Source organism: Babylonia areolata, chromosome 20 (assembly GCF_041734735.1).
Source record: "Babylonia areolata isolate BAREFJ2019XMU chromosome 20, ASM4173473v1, whole genome shotgun sequence".
Taxonomy (NCBI): Eukaryota; Metazoa; Mollusca; class Gastropoda; order Neogastropoda; family Buccinidae; genus Babylonia; species Babylonia areolata.
Genome location: NC_134895.1, coordinates 13,581,540 through 13,603,552, shown reverse-complemented (window position 1 = coordinate 13,603,552; position 22,013 = coordinate 13,581,540). Strand labels below are relative to the sequence as shown.

At 41.0% G+C, this 22,013-nt stretch overlaps 1 protein-coding gene across 3 annotated transcripts in view; it reads right to left on the bottom strand.

The window, feature by feature from the left end:
- The window catches only part of LOC143295225 (uncharacterized), a 32,276-nt gene that overhangs the window by 9,254 nt on the left and 1,009 nt on the right, over positions 1-22,013 (bottom strand). For all 3 annotated transcript variants that reach the window (XM_076606800.1, XM_076606801.1, XM_076606799.1), the window contains exons 2-8: positions 19,012-20,212; positions 17,178-17,322; positions 14,486-14,583; positions 13,038-13,151; positions 10,653-10,829; positions 7,018-7,198; positions 4,527-4,612 (exon numbers count right to left, since the gene is read on the bottom strand). In XM_076606800.1, coding sequence (XP_076462915.1) covers positions 4,527-4,612; positions 7,018-7,198; positions 10,653-10,829; positions 13,038-13,151; positions 14,486-14,583; positions 17,178-17,322; positions 19,012-20,121 — 1,911 coding nt within the window. In that variant the 5' untranslated portion in view covers positions 20,122-20,212. The remainder of the gene's footprint in view (positions 1-4,526; positions 4,613-7,017; positions 7,199-10,652; positions 10,830-13,037; positions 13,152-14,485; positions 14,584-17,177; positions 17,323-19,011; positions 20,213-22,013) is intronic.

Here is a 22,013-nt window from a genome sequence, read left to right as displayed (position 1 = left end):
GTGTGGTGTTGTGTGGAGTGGTGTGGCATGGTGTGGTGTAGTGTAGTGTGGTGTGGTGTGGTGTGGCATGGCATGGTGTGGTGTGGTGTAGTGTGGTATGATATGGTGTAGTGTGGTGTGGTATGGTGTAGTGTGGTGTGGTGTGGTGTGGTGTGGAGTGGTTTGGGGCAGTAAGTGTTGATGGTGTGGTGTCTTACCTTGTGACCTCTTGTAAATTTGATGGTATCACACACTGATGATATCACACACATGCACACACAAACACATGCTGATATGCACACACATACAAGCATTCTCACCATTACACACACACATGCACACACACACACTCTCTCTCTTTCTCTCTCTCATACATACATACACACATACTGTAAGCCAGGAACACATTTAATAAAAATCCCCAAAATATATGTCCAGCTGCACAAAAATAGCACATACAATAATGTCTCAGTTTTTATCCATTCTACTATATAAAGAAAATAAATAAATAAATAAATAAATACATTAAATAGTCAATACTTTTTAACAATTCAAAACTGTAATCACAACCATCCTCATATTCTGATTTAAACATTTGGAGTGCCTAGCAGTTTTGAGTGATCTTTCACATTCCACTTTTAACATGTCAGTCAGACCAATCTTTGTTCCAAAGGCAACAGCATGAAAAAAACAACAACAAAGAAACAAAAACGTGATTGTCCCTCTATTCCCAGTTTTCTTTCCATACGTCCCACATTCAACAATAATCATTTGGTCAACAGCTCAAATGAATATGCTGAATCAACAGATAAATCCATAAACAGAGAACAAGAAACCAGTATGTATGCACATGCCAACATTTATGTTCACACACACACACACATACACATACACGCACACATCGCATCACATCGTATCGTATCACACACACACACACACATTGAATCACATCACATCACATCGCATCACATCACACACACACACACACACCTGCGCGCGAACGCACACACACACATACACGCACACACACACACAAACAAACACACACACACACACACACACACACACACACACACATTTCCCTCTCTTCTCCTTCTCTCTAGATCTGTAGCAGCCACTCACAAATGACAGCAAGACCCCATAACCAGCTAAGGTACTTTGCTGACATGCTCCCACTCCCACTCCCCCCTCTCTCTCTCTCTCTCTCTCTGTATTTTCTATGCCATTTATTGTTCTTGTTGTTGTTGCCATGCAAAGTGTTTTTGGTTTTTTTCCTTCTTTTTTCAGTCTTCTTGTATTTCCTAGATTAGTCTATACATTTTCTTTACAAGGGTAGGATGAAAACAGGCCGATAAGTGCCTATTCCTTTTCCCTCAATAAAAAGTTTCGATTTCGATTTCAATTTCTCTCTCTCTCAAACAGTCCCAAAATAAACGAAACAAAAATAAACATACGATAAAATTAACTCAGATCAAACCAAAATAAAATGAAACGGAATAAAAGAAAAAATAGAACAAAATGAAATAAAATAAAAATGAAACAGAATATCAACATACAGTGAAATAGAATAATATGAAATGAAATGAAACGAAATAAACTAAAATAGAAATATAGCAACAATCAAAACCCCTCATTCAGATCTAGTCCCACGATCTTCATACCTTTGTCCTGCCTCGTTTGCCAAGCTTGACAGCCACTGCCAGCCTTCTGATGGGTTATTACTTGAAAATCTTCATTCAATGTAAATGTAATTCCCTTATGAAGCAAACCATTCACTCCAAACTTCACCAGTACCAAGGAGACGTTCTAACAATCTGCTGTGTAAAATCTCAACTTTATCAGGGAAGGAACGTGAAATTTCCAGAGAAGTGGAACACACAAGACAACAGACAGATTCAAGTGCAAATAAACAAACCAAAGTGCAGAACAGACAGACAGACTGACAAACAAACTCCTATACCCATGACTACATAGGGGTAGTGTTTTAGAAAATATATATATATAAAAAGGTGCATTTTCGCTGAACCACACAAGATACCAAGGATAAAACCAGAGCAAGCAAGGAAGCTGTCAAACTATGCACAACTTGAATACAGACATTATAAAATTTTTAAAAAATTAAGAAAAAACAAAACAAAAAACAACAACATACATATATATATATATATATAAGCTGTCAAACTATGCTCAACTTGGATAAAGCCTTTAATGTGTGTGTGTGTGTATGTGTATACACACACACACACACACACATGTATATATACATATATATATATATATATATTTTTTTTTTTTTTTAATATAAGCTGTCAAATTATGTTCAACTTGGATAAAGCCTTCAATGTGTGTGTGTACGTGTGTATGTGTGTGTGTATATATATATATATATATATTTTTTTGTGTGTGTTTTTGTGTGTGTGCTTTTTTTTTTCACACACACACACACACACACATACACACACACCTACCTGGTAATATAATGCATGTAACACAAAGCGGAAAACTCCAAACTGCACTATATGTGCTACACTTGTCTCTTGCAACAACACAATGCCTGTGGCATCAGAACATTAGATGAAAGAACCTCCGACTGTGCAAAGCTCACCACCGCACAAAAATCAGTCACCTCACCACATACTTATACACCACCAGATGCCCTGCTGTTCTTCACCTGGGACAGATCCGGGGATGGGCAACTACCTACTCAGTAGCAGGGCGACCATCCCCAATTCGGTGGGTCCCCACATGGCGGATAGGGGGAACGACCCTCTGGTAAGAGGGTCAGCTACGATATTTGCACCCCAAGACCAAATGGCGATCTTCCTGTAAGGACAAGGCAAGGCAGCAACTGGCACTGTTGCACTCACTAAAATATGCCATGTGTCCTACAACGGGTTCATCATGCGATCAAGAGGCGCGCTATAACCTCTAGCCCTGAGGTAGGATCCTTGGAGAAACAATCCTCCTTGCCCTCACAGCGCAGATCTTTGGGCCATGAGCTAAGGGTGAGGTAACTCTGACAGAAACCCTGAGTGCTGAAGACGGAGATGTTGGGCCGCACGGCTCACTCTAACAAACCGCAACACCACGCATCATTGCCCATGACAATGTCAAAATATGATACAAGGACATGACGGGCGCAATAGCCGAGTGGTTAAAGCATTGGACCCTCAATCTGAGGGTCCCGGGTTCAAATCGCGATGGCGCCTGGTGGGTAAAGGGTGGAGATTTTTCCGATCTCCCAGGTCAACATATGTGCAGACCTGCTAGTGCCTGAGTCCCCTTCGTGTGCATACGCAAGCAGAAGATCAGATGCGCACGTAAAAGATCCTGTAATCCATGTCAGCGTTCGGTGGGTTATGGAAACAAGAATATACCCAGCATGCACACCCCATGAAAGCGGAGTATGACTGCCTACATGGCGGGGTAAAAACGGTCATACACGTAAAAGCCCACTCGTGTGCATACGAGTGAACGTGGGAGTTGCAGCCCACGAACGCAGAAGAAGAAGAAGATACAAGGACAGATGAGTTTGCAAGGCAGCGGAAGCCAACAGCCATGCACTGGGTCCCTAGTTACGGTTCTTGTCAGAGTGCTTGATACAGTGTTACAGTGCTTGATGTTCTTGTCTGTTGATTTCAGCAGGACCAAAGCCAGTCCACCTTCACAACACCAAGGACCTTAGTTCAATTCAGTTCAGTTTATACCGCTCCATCTCAGTGATCTCCTGACAAACACACCCATCCACAACGATGAACTTGGTTAAAATGGTTACCTGAAATAATGACAATGATCCTGGGCACAAACGTTCAACACCTTTACAACGATCTTGAATACAAAGTCACAATACCTCCACAACAATGATCTCAGACACACAGTTACACCACATAACAAGCACCCATCCACAACAATGAACTTGGATAAAACAGTCACCCACAACAACACCTTTATTACAAAGATCCCAGGCACAAAGTTACAACACCTCCACAACAATAAAATACGATCTGTGGTCAGTAGGTGCTGCCTGCCTGTGTCCAAGATTACTGCTGTGGTAAATGTGGACTGTGCTTGTTGGGGGGAAGGGGGGCTAACTTTTTGTCAAAAGATCATCGCCGTTGCAAACTTACAAGTAACATCGTGACCATGAGCTGCCATGGAAAAGTTAACATCACAGACTGATGGCTGCTGTTTGAAAGGTGTTCTGACTGTGTGATTTATATTATTGTTGTGGGGGTGTTATAACTGTTTGCCTGAGATCATGCATAATGGCACCAACACAGCAAGCTCATGAGCCAAGCAAGAGTTCGAAGGTGACAGGCTCAGTAGAAGACAGATGTCACAACGTTAGCGCATAATATCAATGACACAGCAAGCGCATGAGCCAAGCAAGAGTTCAAAGGTGACGGGCTCCGTGGAAGACAAGATATCACAACGCTGGCGCATAATATCAATGACACAGCAAGCGCATGAGCCAAGCAAGAGTTCAAAGGTGGTGAAGGGCTCGGAGAGAGACGGATGCTTCACACAGGGGCAGATGAAGATCCTACCTTCAGGCCGCACTGCTCGTCCAGCTTTCGCAGGGCAGCCAGGTGTCCCTTGGCCAGGTCCACCACGTGGATGTAATCACGCACACCTGGAGAACAGTTCAGTTCAGTTCAGTTCAGTTTATCAAGGAGGTGTCAATGCATTTCAGACAAATGCATCTATATATATATATATATATATATGTGGCACCAGATCTACTAAGCACATGCCTGGCCAGCAACATGACCCAACGCGCTTAGTCATGCCCTGAGAGAAAATAAAATAAAATGAAAATAGAACAATATAAACAGATGATTAAAAGAATAGTAATGAACAAAATGAATAAAAGAATGAATGTATCAATAAATACATCAATAAAATAAATAAATAAACAGAACCAAATAAATAAATAGATAAAACAGATAAATAGATAAAATAGATAGATAGATAGATATAGGAACAAAGAAATAAATAGAAACAAAAAGTAAATAAATGATAAATAAAATAAAAAAGAAATAAAAAAGAAAGAAGGAAAAGAAAATAATAATGATCATATTATGAATAATGATAATGAATGATACCATAGATAAATAAACTATATTTACATGTCCCATCTCTCTCTCTATTATATATATATATATATATATATATATAACATTAATAATAATTTATTTTTACATAGCGCTATAGTTCAAGCATGAGCAAGCTCTAAGCGCTTTACAATCCAGTACCCAAAGTGAAACAAGAAAGCATATAAAAAGTAGTAGAAACATAAAACAGAATCATTAATATTATAAAAACACAATGCACAAAAGCCACAAAGTAACATACTCTCAATACTACAACTGTTACACTCCAACACACACACACACACACACACACACAAAACACACACACACACAAACACACACATACACACAGGATTAAACTGCTGAGATAATAGCAATTTTCACTTGAAATACATGCATGTAAAAAGGAGCGTAATTGTAATTTGCATGCCATAGATTATGTAAAAATTGTAAAATAAAGTTTTGGATAGAAAAGGTAAAAGTGGTAAAAAATCGGAGGTCATTCTCCTTTTCGATCCACACCACCACCATCCATCTACCCATCCCCATTTTCTCTCTACTCACCCATCACACACACTCACATTGCCTTGAGCCTGGGACAACAGCACTATCTGAGTTATGACAAGTTTTGTTGTTGTTTTTTTAAAGAGATAAGTTTTAAGATTTGCTTTAAAGGCAGATAGATTAGTTTTTTTGAGAGCAATGGGCAGAGAATTTCAAGTTGTTGGGAAGAAGACGGAAAATGACCTCTTTCCACAGGAGAAGTGCCTGTGTGCTTGTACAGAAAGGTACGCACCACGCATGTCTTTTGTGTTTGGGTGTACGTGCACAAAAGCTGAGTGTTTTTTGTATTACTCTTTTTGTCAAAACAGATTTCTCTGTGTGAAATTTGGGCTGCTCTCCCCAGGGAGAGCATGTTGCTACACCCATTTTTTTGGTTTTGTTTTGTATTTTTTCCTGCATGCAGCTGTTTTTTTGTTGTTTGGGGTTTTTTTGTTTGTTTTGTTTTTAATGTTTTCCTATCGAAGTGGATTTTTCTACAGAATTTTGCCAGGGACAACCCTTTTGTTGCCATGGGTTTTTTTACGTGCACTAAGTGCATGCTGCACATGGGACCTCAGTTTATCATCTCATCCGAATGACTAGCGTCCAGACCACCACTCAATGTCTAGTGGAGGGGGAGAAAATACTGGCGACTCTGCCAGGATTCAAGCCAGTGCGCTCAGATTCTCTCGCTTCCTAGGCTGACACGTTACCTCTAGGCCATCACTCCACTTAAAGTGTTGGACTTTCAATATGAGGGTCTCGGGTTCGAATCTCGGTGACTGCGCCTGGTGGGTAAAGGGTGGAGATTTTTCCAATCTCCCAGGTCAACATATATGCAGACCTGCTAGTGCCTGAGCCCCCTTCGTGTGCACACGCACGCAAAATATCAAATACACATATTAAAGATCCTGAAATCCATGTCAGCGTTTGGTGTGCTATGGAAACAAGAACATACCCAGCATGCACATCCCCGAAAACAGAATGGCAGCCTACATGGTGGGGTAGATAAACAAAAAACGGTAATACACGTAAAATGTTACATGTCTGTCTGAGTGTGCATGTGTGAGTGCCTGAAATCTGATTGAATGACACCAGGAAATGAATGATGAGCGCCCAGTGGCAGCCGTCAGTTGGCTCTACCCAGGTAAGCAGCCTGTTGTGCAAATGACCCCATGTTTGCAAAGCACTCAGAGCTTTGTCTCCAACCGAGGACAGGCGCTATATAAGTATCCATATCAATCAATCCAAAAAAAAAAATTACAGAAATTTGCATAATGTTGACGGAGGATAGGCACTATATTAGTATACAAATATCCATATCAATCAATCAGTCAATCAATGTGCAGTAGAGTTCACTGCAATGAGAATATCTGGAAGTGGGCTGCAACGAGTGAATTACCTGTGCCATCGTGAGTGTCGTAGTCACTGCCGTACACCTTGAGGGCGGCCCTGCGGCCCACAGCCACCTGGCCAATGAAGGGCATCAGGTTGTTGGGCACGCCTGCCGGGTCCTCCCCGATGGTGCCAGACTTGTGGGCCCCCACAGGGTTGAAGTATCGTAGAATGATGAAGTTCCAATTCTGAGAGAGGAAAAACGATTCATAATAATATTGATAACGATAATAGTAATAGCACTCTCAAGAATCAGCTACGGACTGGTGAGGACAAACTGTCAGCTGCTGCAGCAGAAAAGCAAGCTCGCAGAAAAGGGACGGCAGCCGACAGAACCAGCATCAGCTTACACATGTGACCGCTGTGACAGAAACTGTCTCTGTCGCATCGGTCTCTACAGTCACAGGCGATGCTGCTTTGTCCAAGCATACAGCCCAATTAGACATTAGGTCGGATATACTCTATCCATGGTCAGCCATGACTGAAGGAGGCCTACTACTACTAATAGTAATAAAAGGACATTTGGTACGCCAAGTCTAATCATAATAAAGCCCTGGGCGTTTACAATGAAAAACACAATGACGTATGCATACTAAAAACACATGAATACATCCCCACGCACAAATCCTCCCGCTCCAACTCTTACCCACAAACCCACACCCACTCCACACAAGACGTAGACACACACACACACACATACACAAACACACACACACACACACACACACACACACACACACGTGTGCAAGCACATCTTGGCTGTTCAAGGCATATGAACATGTGTTGGTTTAAAAATGGTTAAAAAAAAAAAAAGAAGTAAACAAATTTAACTTGACTAAAACATAAATATCCTTGAAGACAAGGAGTTATTTACTGGTTTGAATGGCTGGAAATAAATGAGTTTTCAAAGAGGTTTTGAAAGAAGCGCAAGAAACAGCATGACGGACAGGAAACAGGAGTGAGTTCCATGCGGAGTAAGCCTGGAAAAAGAAAGTGCGTTTTCCATATGATCTGGTTCTGTAGGAGGGAATTCTTAAGAGACAGTCATGACCTGATGACTGGAGCTGGCGAGATGAATAGTAATGCAGGAACTCAGAAAAGTAAGAAAAAGATAAGTTTTGTAGCACAGGAGAGAGAGTTTGTGATCTATTTGCTTCTCAGTGGGTAACAAGTGGAGGGAATAAAGGAGAGGAGTGATATGAGCAGATTCCTATTAGTATTGTGTGACTGAATGTTACCAGAATGCTGAAATCCCAACTCTGAGCAGAAAGGAAAAACAACTGCTTTTAAGTAATATGTGACTGAATGTTTAATTCTTTCACCACCAAGTCTCTGTGCGAAAAACGCTCCGCAGCGCCAAATTTTTAGAAACCATGCTCTCAGTCACAGACTTCGGTTCATGTCAAAACAACACAATGGACTTGTTCACTTCAAACTCTGTCAGGGGGCAAAGGTTAGTCATTGTTCTATTGGCGGTAAACTGGCTGCAGCTGTCAAGCTTTTGTTACAATGTAAAAAATGGTCTTATCAACATGACCCCTCGATGTCGACAAAACTCGCCAATGGCGGTGCACTGTCCAGACAACAAAAGTCGCCTGTGGTAGTGAAAGAGTTAAAAAAATGGAAAAATTCCACACCTGCAAAGGAGGAAAGGATTGTAATCACGTGGTTAAATGTATCAAAGTGAAAAATTCCATTCTGCAAGGGAAGAAGCCAAATTCAAGATTAACCAGATGAATGTAAGAAACTGATAGAATTCCAGTACTGTAAGGGATGAAAAAGACTGTATGATCAACTCATGGAATATTTCAAACAGATAAAATTCTGACACTATAAGGCAAAAAAAAACAACAACCAAACAAACAAACCCTAACAATTATGCTCGACAGGTGGAATGCTCAAAATGGCGAACAAGCATCTTTTCTTATTATCACATCAATGCTTAGAAAGAAAAGACATCCAAAGAGCAAGGTACCACCCCCATCCCCACCCGCAAAGCCATTTATGAATGCTCCTGGCAATGTATGTCAGCATCATTGTTTTTTTTAACCATTCACTGTATTTGGCACAAGCTGCATTTTTATCAATGTATGGAATAACAAAGAGTTACCCATAAGAAAAGGAGAACTGTGAGTAGTCTCAAGAATAATATTAGCTTATCCTTTAATTGCTGTATAATTCATACCTAGATCAATTAAGCAATGAAATCTACCTGGTAATGATAAAATCATTAAATCATCCCCGACTATTCAGTGAAGGTAAAAATCACAAATGGTACACCTCACATATTTGGAAGATGCAGTTGATCTGATAATCCACTTCCACGAATAAAGAACAGGTTTCTTTCCATCCTGAATTTCAAAGTTGACCCAACTCCTTTGGTACTGATATTCTGCTCAGAGAAACACCTTGGACTTTTGTTCTCAGAATTTTAACAGCAGACCTTGTGACAAGCTGATAAACAAGCCATAGTAAGTTTCTAAACAAGTCACTATAGGTTTTTAAAACAATACAAAACCTGAGTCACAATTCAACCACAACTGGTGATTTAACTCACAGACATAAGAAACGTTTTGGAAACTTACGAACACTCAACAGAACAGCTGAAAAGGTGATTAACTTCAGTTGTTGTTTTTTAAATTGTTAGTTTCACCATCCATACTATTTTTCAACAACGCTTAATTATTTCTTCATTCAGTTCATTCTGCAGTTGGTAAATAAGGCAGCAACAGACTACACAGCTAAACACCAACAAATAACACAAATAATGCTCTGCACACAAACATGTTCAGACACAGCAGAAAAATAACACTCTATTGTTTTTTTTTAAATCCCCTTTTATCTTAAAAAAAAAACTGTAACAAACATGCAAGCAGAGAAAAAAAACAACCCAGAAGGAATGCTTCATTATAATGAAACAATGTCTATATTTACTGAACAAAATATACAAATAACAAACTGGAAAAGGAAGAAAATTATGTGAAAAATGAGAGAGAGAGAGACAGAGACAGAGATGAGAGAGACTGTACACATGTGTATTTGTGGATAAGTGGCTGTGGCTGACAGTCTTCAAAAATGTGTGTAGGTATACGGTACTTTAACTACCTTAATGTGCTTAAAAATCAGGCAACTATTTGGACAAACGTTTCAACATAGATCTGGTGTATGGCATTGTTAAAACGTCAACTCCAGGTATGAGTGAACATGTACCATAATTACTTCCCCCTGTGGAGTCTTCTCGTATCAACGCACCATTCTAATTCCGTTTATTCTTGCTTGGTACAGTTCGCATTCAAAACTGAACTGTTTGAGGATTCCGCAATCATGAAAACCAAGCTTTGTTTGACTTGATTAGATCAACAATTCTCTATCAATTTTCACCGTTTTAGTGAACCACAGTCCAAGCTTTGTTTGACTGATTAGATCAACAATTCTCTATCAATTTTCACCGTTTTAGTGAACCACAGTTTCTTTCTGCAGTGGTCCCATGTGGAGCTGGTCCAAGGGAGTTGTAGCAGGCATGTAGCCATGGGGTAGAATGAGTTAAAAAGAACAGAACCCACTTTGTAAGGGTTGGGGGGGCCCAGGCGGAAAGAACGAAAGAAGAATGATACTCCAACCAAGAACGTCAGTGTCACAGACCTCGTTGGAAGCGGCGATGTCGCACAGCATCTGTTCCACCATGTACTTGGTCTTGCCGTAGGGGTTCGTGCAGCCACCTACTGGGTGCTGCTCCGTCAGGGGAAGGAACTGTGGCGTGCCGTACACTGTGGCGGAGCTTGAGAACACCAGGTTGTACACTCCGTGGGCTTCCATCACCTGCTCACAAACGCGTCTTTTTTTCTTTCTTTTTTTTTTTTTTTCACTCACACAGTTTTTACCCCTGCCTCATACTAGCAACCATACTGGTGTTTTTGTGGGGGTTTTTTGTTTTTTTTGTTTGGGCATGTGCATGTTAGGTGTGTGTGTGTTTCCTTAAACCACCAACACATTGACATAGTTTACAAGATCTTTTATGTGTGAATTTCATTTTTGCTAACACATATTACAGGATCTTGTATGCATGTATTTCCCTTTTTACTGACATAAATCACAGGTCCTTTCATGTGTGTATTTCAATTTTTTTGCTGGCATAGATGAATAGATCTTTTATGTGTATGTTTCATTTATTTGGCATTTGTGTACAAACACAATGGCAAAAGAGCAATAGCAGGTCTGCACAACTGTTTACCTAAAGATCAGGGAGGAAAACTCTCCACCCTTAGCCCACCAAGAACGACAGGCACAATAGCCGAGTGGTTAAAGCATTGGACTGTCAATCTGAGGGTCCCGGGTTCGAATCACGGTGACGGCGCCTGTTGGGTAAAGGGTGGAGATTTTTACTATCTCCCAGGTCAACATATGTGCAGACCTGCTAGTGCCTGAACCCCCTTCATGTGTATATGCAAGCAGAAGATCAAATACGCACGTTAAAGATCCTGTAATCCATGTCAGCGTTCGGTGGGTTATGGAAACAAGAACATACCCAGCATGCACACCTCTGAAAACGGAGTATGGCTGCCTACATGGCGGTGTAAAAACGGTCATACACGTAGAGGCCCACTCGTGTGCATATGAGTGAACGCAGAAGAAGAAGAAGCCCACCAAGAACTATGATCCAGCTGGAAGACCCAAAGCTGTCACCACTGGCACTTGGCACCTTCAAAGGTTCTAAATTAATAGTGATGATCTTTAAACTCAGGCAATGTGTGACATCTGCGGCCCTGCTTTTGCTGATGATAAGGGTTCCTGAAGTGTCGCAGTGTTCTTTTCACAATGCTTTTCTTGTACTATGTGTGTATACATATGTATGTGTACATAACTACATGCATGTATATGAATGTGTGTTGTGTGTGCGTGTGTTTATGTAAGTTTGTGCCTGCCTATGTGTGCGTATGTGTTAGGGTAGCTGTTAGATACACATGTATGTTAAAATGTATGTATGCAGTGTGTGTGTGTGTGTGTGTATGTGTGTGTGTGTGTGTGTGTGTGTGTGTGTGTGTGTGCATGTGTGTGTGTGTGTGTGTGTGTGTGTGTGTGTGTGTAGTCACATTTTGGTGTGTGTATGTAACATAGATATAATGTTTTATGTTAAAAGCATTTTTGTAAAGCACCTAGAGCAGATTTCTGGATAGTGTGCTATATAAGTATCCATTATTATTATTATTATTATTATTACATAGATACAAAAAAAAAAGGGGGGGGGTGGGGAAACAGCAAAGTTACAAAATACAATGTATCTCATAAATGTTGCCTGTTATTTTCATTCCTGCCTGTCCTTTTTTCTTGTTTTTTGGGGAGGGGTGGGGGGTGGGGGTGGGGGGGGGTAGCGGTGGCTGGCTTACATCCTCTCAGGAAGAACCACAGAACTTAACTATCTGAAGCTGGGTTTGTTTGTTTGTTCTGTGTGTTTTTTTTCTTTGTGTGTGTGTGTGTATTTGTTTGTCTGTTGTTGTTTTTTGGGGGGATGGTATCATCTCAGTAAGAATCACAGAACCTGAACTATATGAAGCTTTTTTCTTTTTTTCTTTTTTTTTTCCTTTTTTTTTTTTTTGTAGCTGTAACTTGAATGATGAGGATGTGACTATCAAAACCTATTTGGATTTGACCATGAGTTACTTTTTTTTTAAAAACACTTTCATCATGCTCTACACACACACACACACACACACACACACGTACTAACATTCCTTTGGTATGAAATGTTTTACCTCCAAGACACACATACCCACATACACATACACACATGCACTTACACACACACACACACACATGCACAGACACACACACACACACACACACACACACACACACAGAGTCCTATGGTATGAGACGCTTTTCCTCCAACACACACACACACACACACACACACACACACACACACACACATATGCACAAACAAAAACCCCACACACACACCTACCCACCCACCCACACATGCACACGCACACGCACAAACACAGTCCTTTGGTACAAGACAAGCTTTACCTCCAAGAGGTTGGTAGTGCCCCCGACGTTGTTCTTGTAGTAGAGGAGGGGCATCTCACAGGACTCCCCCACGGCCTTCAGCCCCGCAAAGTGAATCACAGCATGCACGGTGTGCTGTGACAACAACAGCAATAATAATGATAACAAGGCCTTCAAGACTCACTTATGATAAATTAACTTTATTAAGTCCCCTAGCATTAATTACAGAGTAATTTCCCTTTTTTACTATCTGCACCAAAACGTTTGCAAAATAAATAAAACTTCCATGCTTAGCAAAAGAAGTTCCTGTTTGAACAAAAAATGATAATAATGACTCCTCTTGTTGTTGGGTCAGAATATCAGATCAAAGTGCCAAATATAGAGAATACAAAAAATATAAATATAACAGTAAATGCAGTTTGCATATAATTTGGCTTCTTTTTTTATTTTTTTGTGCCCATCCCAGAGGTGCAATATTGTTTTAAACAAGATGACTGGAAAGAACTGAATTTTTCCTATTTCTATGCCAAATTTGGTGTCAACTGACAAAGTAGTTGCAGAGAAAATGTCAATGTTAAAGTTTACCACGGACACACAGACACACACTCACACACACACACACACACAACCGAACACTGGGTTAAAACATAGACTCACTTTGTTTACACAAGTGAGTCAATAAAATCGCAGCATGCACGGTGTGCTGTAACAACAACAGCAATAATAATGATAATAAAATCACAGTATGCACGGTGTGCTGTGACAACAACAGCAATAATAATGATAATAAAATCACAGTATGCACGGTGTGCTGTGACAACAACAGCAATAATAATGATAATAAAATCACAGTATGCACGGTGTGCTGTGACAACAACAGCAATAATAATGATAATAAAATCAATCACAGCATGCACAGTGTGCTGTGACAACAACAACAACAATAACAATGACAATGAACATTTTTTGGCACGTTTCTCCAGAAATACTGCTAAAAGCACATTACTTTCTGTTCCCCATTCCCCGCCTCCCCAATCAGTACCACTCACCACTCTCCACCCAACACCCCCATTGTGAACAAGAAAAACAAGGTCATGTCGTCTTCTTAACAAACACCTTCTGGCAGCTCAGTGGGAAGTGGTTTTTTAGAAATTTCGGATTTCGGAACGAATCTCAATGAAATAAACCGTTAATGAAACGGAAATACGGTTTAATTCAGGAGACTTACAACCTATCATTGGTACGACTGTGAAGATTTTTTTCATACTATGTTTACACCAAATTTGGTTTTGGCAGACTAAGTATTTCCAAAGAAAATGGCAATGTTTAAGTTTACCACGGACACACAGACACACACACACAGACAACCAAACACAGGATTATAACATGGACTCACTTTATTTTCACAAGTGAGTCATAAATCTGCATTCATGAAAATGATTTTTTTTTTCTTTTCTTAATCTACTAACCTTTGTGAACACCTCATCCAGTGCTGGTTTGTTCAGCAGATCTACAGAATAGGACTTGATGCTTTTGCCCACAATCTTCTCCACACGTCGTATACTCTCTGCAACATCAAACAGACAACGTCAGTCTCCACACAAAACCCTGATACAACAAAGCACACCCACCAGTACAGATCAAGCAATTTTTTTAATTCATTATTTTCTAAAATATATTATGCAAATTTGCGATACTTCTTCTTCTTCATTTGTGGGCTGCAACTCCCATGTTCACTCGTATGTACACAAGTGGGCTTTTACGTGTATGACCATTTTTACCCCACCATGTAGGCAGACTTACTCTGTTTTCGGGGGTGTGCATGCTAGGATGTTTTTGTTTCTATAACCCACCGAATGCTGACATGGTTAACAGGATCTTTAACGTGTGTATTTGATCTTCTGCTTGCCGTATACACACGAAGGGGGTTAAGGCTGAAGCAGGTCTGCACATATACTGACCTGGGAGACTGTTAAATTCTCCACCCTTTACCCACCAGGTGCAGTTACCGAGATTCAAACCCTGGACCCTCAATATTGAAAGTCCAACACTTTTAACCAGTGGGCTTCCAAAGTTGTGAAACAAGACTGGACAAGGCATAGTCTTTATCAGTGAGGGTAACAGTTATCCAAGACAAGTGTTTTCTCCCTTCTAGCCCTTGCACTAATGAGGGGCTGAAGTTTCACTTTCAGTTTCTCAAGGAGGCGTCACTGCATTCAGACATATTGATATATGCTGACAGGCGCAATAGCCGAGTGGTTAAAGCGTTGGACTGTCAATCTGAGGGTCCCGGGTTCGAATCACGGTGACGGCGCCTGGTTGGTAAAGGGTGGAGATTTTTACGATCTCCCAGGTCAACATATGTGCAGACCTGCTAGTGCCTGAACCCCCTCCGTGTGTATATGCAAGCAGAAGATCAAATACGCACGTTAAAGATCCTGTAATCCATGTCAGCATTCGGTGGGTTATGGAAACAAGAACATACCCAGCATGCACACCCCCAAAAACGGAGTATGGCTGCCTACATGGCGGGGTAAAAACGGTCATACACATAAAAGCCCACTCGTGTGCATACGAGTGAACGCAGAAGAAGAAGAAGATATACGCTGCAGCACACCTGCTGGGCAGATGCCTGTTCAGCATCATAACCCAACACGAACAGTCAGCCCTTGAGTGCATGCCTATCTTATTGTGTACCTATCAGAGTGGATTTCTACCACAGAATTTTGCCAGAGGACAACACTTTTGTTGCTGTGAGTTCTTTTTTCAGTGCACCAAGTACGGGGCCTCAGTTTTATTGTCTCGTCCGAATGACTAAATGCTCAGTTTGATTTTTCCAGGGAGAATGTGCAAGAGTGGGAATTGAGCCCAGACCCTCACAGCCACTGTACTGGCAAATGAGCATCTTATCCATTCTGCCAATCCCTCCCCTAAAGTGAAATTGGAAACTGTAAGGAAATTGTCAACAAAAGGGAAAAAAATGGTCATCCCAAGATGAAAATACACGTATCATTGCAAACAACTGACTTCTTCACATTCATTCCCTTCCATCCTCCACCACATCCCCCTTTGTTGCCAACCTGTGCCTTACACAGGCACAATAGCTGAATGATTTAAGCGTTGGACTTTCAATCTGAGGGTCCCGGGTTCGAATCTTGGTGACGGCGCCTGGTGGGTAAAGGGTGGAGATTTTTCCGATTTCCCAGGTCAACATATGTGCAGACCTGCTTGTGCCTGTACCCCCTTCATGTGTATATGGACGCAGAGGATCAAATGCACATGTTAAAGATGCTGTAAGCCATGTCAGCATTCGGTGAGTTATGGAAACAAGAACATGCCCAGCATGCACACCCCCAAAAGTGGAGTATGGCTACCAACATGACGGAGTGAATAAAAGAAAACAAAAAAAAATAAAACGGTCATACAAACAAAATGTTACTTGTCTGTCTGAGTGTGTATGTGTGCGTGCCTGAAATCTGATTGAATGACACAGGAAATGAATGATGAGTGCACAGCGGCAGCCGTCAATTGGCTCTACCCAGGTAGGCAGCCTGTTGTGCAAATGACCCCTTGTTTGTAAAGTGCTTAGAGCTTGGTCTCCGACCGAGGACAGATGCTGTATTAATATTCATATCAATCAATCCAAAAAAACCAAACCAAAAAACATTACAGTATGAAATGAAATGTTTCACAGAAACCTGCGTACTGTTGCCCATTTAAAACCTTACACACACATGCAAGCATACATATGCAAACACACACACACAACTGCCCATGCACACACACACACACACTCATAATATATCAATGAAATGCTAAAAAAAATTATAACCTAATAATATAAACATGCTCATGCTCCCACACACAAAACACACACACACACACACACACACAAAAAAAAAAAAAAAAAAAAACACACACACACAGACAACCTTCAGTGCACACTGTGTGCAGTGACTCAAAACTTTCTTTACTTCCAACATTCAACACCCATTTGACAAACATCCTTCAAATCATTCCTTTTCTTTAAAAAAATTCTTAATTTTTTTCTTTTCAAAGTTGAGATATATCAGTCTAAATGAATGAAGAATGCTCTAAAACACATCATGGTTATTGACGCGACAATCAGTAATTGACACAGGTATGTATATATACACTTACCCATGCTAGCATTGACGAGATTGTCAACGACGACAATATTGTAGTTAGCCTGCACAAGTTCAATGACAGCATGGCTGCCCACATACCCAGCACCCCCCGTCACCAGAATGGTCTTTCCCAGCGTCATCTCTCTGCTTGTAGGGTTCTGTCAATGGAAACATGGGTAAGGGGGGTTAGGGTTGTGTGTTTATGTTGCCAAAAGCAGGCCCATGTTTACATGGGGAAAAAACAATCTCCTACAGAGTCTCTTACCCTAAATATAGCTCATGGCAATTTAATTTCACGCAGTCTCAGCAAAATACTTTTTTTTTTTTCTTTTGATGCTTTTTTTTTTTTTTCTTGTTGTTGTTGTTGATAGCTTGTTCGTTCATTTACACCCATGCATACATGCCACTACATACATGCATGCACATGTGCTCGCACGTACACATATGTGCACACAACTGTACAAACACACACACACACACATATGCATGCACACGCACATGTATTCACATATTTACACACACATGTGCATAAACCTACACACATGCATGCATGCATGCACACACAAACATGCATACACACACATCTATGCACATGTTTATATGCACATGCATGCATGTACACACACACACATGCATGCATGCACACACACATGCATGCACACAATTTCACAAACACCCACATGCAAACATGCACTGACATATGCACATGCACATGTGTTTGTGCATGCATGCATGCACACACGCGCGCGCACACACACACACACACACACACACAAACGGATGAGACAATAAAAGCTTGCTCTTCAAAATTCTTTACTCATCTTTATGTTTTGATAACTACTTATTTACTGAGGGAAGTCCATCACCCAGAAAATTGCTACTTACAGATGAATTATGAATAACAATATTATACTTCTGACAACGATTTGACTTTCAGGCGAATCTCTTGACACTCTTAACACAACCTCTGGATGTACTCTATGCTATGCTACCTGTTCAAAATTCAACACCATCCAAAGATCCAAAACTGAAATAACTTTGAAAGACAAGTCTACTTCCATGACTGATAACAGTTGGGAACCCCAAACGAGGCCTCGAAAGGCAGTCCCAGCAGCGAGCTCTTCCTGTGTCTTAACACTGATACCTGAGATTCGAAGGAGGAGATCTTCCTGTGTCTTAACACCGATACCTGAGATTCGAAGGAGGAGCTCTTCCTGTGTCTTAACACCGATACCTGAGATTCGAAGGAGGAGCTCTTCCTGTGTCTTAACACCGATACCTGAGATTCGAAGGAGGAGCTCTTCCTGTGTCTTAACACCGATACCTGGGATTTGAAGGAGGAGCTCTTCCTGTGTCTTATCGAAGGAGGAGCTCTTCCTGTGTCTTAACACCGATACCTGGGATTCGAAGGAGGAGCTCTTCCTGTGTCTTAACACCGATACCTGGGATTCGAAGGAGGAGCTCTTCCTGTGTCTTAACACCGATACCTGGGATTCGAAGGAGGAGCTCTTCCTGTGTCTTAACACCGATACCTGAGATTCGAAGGAGGAGCTCTTCCTGTGTCTTAACACCGATACCTGGGATTCGAAGGAGGAGCTCTTCCTGTGTCTTAACACCAATACCTGGGATTTGAAGGAGGAGCTCTTCCTGTGTCTTAACACCGATACCTGAGATTCGAAGGAGGAGCTCTTCCTGTGTCTTAACACCGATACCTGGGATTCGAAGGAGGAGCTCTTCCTGTGTCTTAACACCGATACCTGGGATTCGAAGGAGGAGCTCTTCCTGTGTCTTAACACCGATACCTGAGATTCGAAGGAGGAGCTCTTCCTGTGTCTTAGCACTGATACCTGGGATTCAAAGGAGCGCTGAGACGCGATCAAGTCCGGCAAAGGGTAGAAAATGTCCGGCCAGCCTCTGGGCAGCCGGTCACGAAGATCGCCTTTGCTGCACAGACATCCACCCACGTCAGCCACCAGCTCTGTGAAGATTGCAGCGCTGCGCTTGGGGCAGTCTCCGTCCTCTGAAGAGGCGCAGCACTGCATCCAGTTTCTGCTCTCTGCGCTCATGCAGAAAGACATGTCTGGATTTGGGGGGGCAGTCTGGTCCAAATCGTGGGTGGAAATGATGTCCGGAACTGGGCAGGCTTCAGAGCTGTCTGGCTGGGCGACTGAACCGGCCGCTGCTGCTGCTGCACCATTCAAAGGAGGCGCCGTCACTGAGGAAGTCTGGCAGTGGGTGGTTTCACTGCTATCTGTATGACCCATGATTTCACTGCCATCCATGGTATCAGTGATGCCATCTGTATCATCAGTGATTTTACTGTTATCCATATATGAATCAGTAATTCTACCGTCATCCGTAGCAATATCAGTTGCCATGACGACAGCCACATCCACTGACATCTGTGATGGCATCCCCTTCACTGACTCATCAACCTGGTCGGAATCTTCAAATTTCCTGCTGCATGTCTGGGAGCAATTCCATGCAAGGGTCCCGTCATTTTGTACGCTGGCATCAAAACCGCTTCCTTCACGTTCGCTGACTTCCATCCAACAGGCTTCCGTTGAGTCGCCCATTTTGTTGGCTTCCCCAAGACCATCCTCAGCATAATCACCAATCCCACGGCTTTGCTGAACTTCACTGCGGTGACTTACAGTGTTGTCTTGGAAAAGGTTGGCAGTTTGTCCACATCTGACATCACCAGCATGAGCACTGTAGGATTTTTCCTTTTCGTCACTGTTTAACACGTCCTGAAACTGTTGAATCATCCGCTCTCTGTCATCGTCCATCCCGAGATCAGGTGGACCGGAAGCCTCATCCGCAATCTGTGCCATGCTTTCATCCTTCCTTGTGCTGGTCTTGGCTGTGTCGTCCAGGGTCTCTGAATGCTGCCAGCGGCTTTCTTTTCCAGCTGATGATGTCGGCGACAGCGTCTCTGCTAGTGATGGATCTGCCATGTTCACTGAGAGAACTCAAGGACTACTTTCTTTTCTTTCTCCCGGCTTTGGTTTCCGTGATTTAGTACCAATCCCAGGATCACTTGGAGATCTGTAAATAATAAAAGAAATATACATGAAAATTAATAAGTAAATCAACAAGCAGATAAATAAATGAAAGAAATATACACTGAATAAATAAATGGATAAACAGATAAATGAATGAATCAATGAAAAAGCGAATAATTAAATAATATTTGCATAACTAAACAAATTATCAAATATTAAAACATCAATACTAATGCATCAATGATAGGGGGGGAAAAAAAAAGAAGATATGTACCATTCTTATCCAGTATTTCAGTAGGCATACTACAACAGGTAGATGTAGAAAAAAAAAATGAACGAAACAAATTTTAAACCAATCTAACTGCATGGAACTTCCAAACAGAGCAATATGTATTCAAAATAAATCCCTGCTCTGATGACATTTCTTAGATTAACTCTCTCCATACGAACGGCGAAAGAGACGACGTTAACAGCGTTTCATCCCAATTACCATCATCAAAATATTGCAAGCGGAACGCTCTTATACCGAAGAGGTGAATGTTGACAAAGAATACCACAGTTCTGACGACGGAAGCTAAAGGTTGGGTCATTCAGACACCTACTGGACATCCGAGGGGTCTGTGTAGAGGAGAAGAGAGGACTGGCCGTACTGAGTGAGTTAAAAGGGGGAATAACGTGGTCTGTGTTTGTCAAAGGCGGTACAGAATCAACATCTTCTTTGACGACACACACACACACGCACTAATGTATTATTAACACAACACTCCATTGTCATAATCCAGTCTCTCTTCTTTTTTTTTCAACAACAAATAAAATTTTTTTTTAAACTTCCATGAGCACCTCATTTACAAGATATACGTATCTAAAAAAAAATAAAACAAAACCAAAAAAAAACACTGATGGTAATAAACATCCTTGTTTAAAAGTTTCTTTTTTTTAAAGTTGTCTGAATTCTCCTTTAGAAAGATACCATGTCTCTCTGAAGATTGTATTACAAAAAAGAAAAAAGATAGCCTTGCATGTCACAAAGGTCAATTCACAACTTAAGAAACTGCACATGCTAACAGTCCTACATTTGCAAGTACAACTAGACTGATACATGAGGCTAACAATAAATTACCTTCCTTTCTCTACCTTATCAGGATAATTCTTTTTGAACAAAAGTGAAAATAATTATGTGTGCAAATTTCATTCTGTTCCCTCTCAATTCTTTCAACAGATCAAGTAAGAGAGACAAAAACTGAATATTCCGTTTCCTTTGCATTTGTAAGCAGAAAAAATAAAGCCTTTGAATACATAAGTCATTTTTTTCTCTCTCTCTTTTTTTTTGTTTTTTTTTTGTTTTGTTTTTTTTTTGGGGGGGGGTTGTTTTGTTTTGTTTTGCAAACAACAACATAACCAGCTTGTATCATTTCTAATTTTGAACGATGAAAATAATCAGGAATATTCTTAATGCCTTTTCAAACCACTACATACACACATATACGCGCACACACACACATACTCACACACACACAGAAAGTCAAGCAGGAAGTAGTTGACAGTTTGCATGTGTGAGGCATTCCCACGAAGGGCACATTAAGGATCATATTGAACTCTTTTTTTTTTTTTTTAGGTATTTGCATAATCAAAAACTAGAGAAATAGTGCTTCACAAACATATACTTCATTTTCATGTAGGTTTATTCAAACCAAATTTATAATGGTATAAAATACAGTACACAACATGGCGGCCATTTTGAGAAATTGCCATGAAAAGAAAATTAATTATACGTTTTCTATCCAACTAAACAATGGCCCCAGCTTCCACATCTGAAGTTCTCTTTGTCTAAAACACTGCAAGAC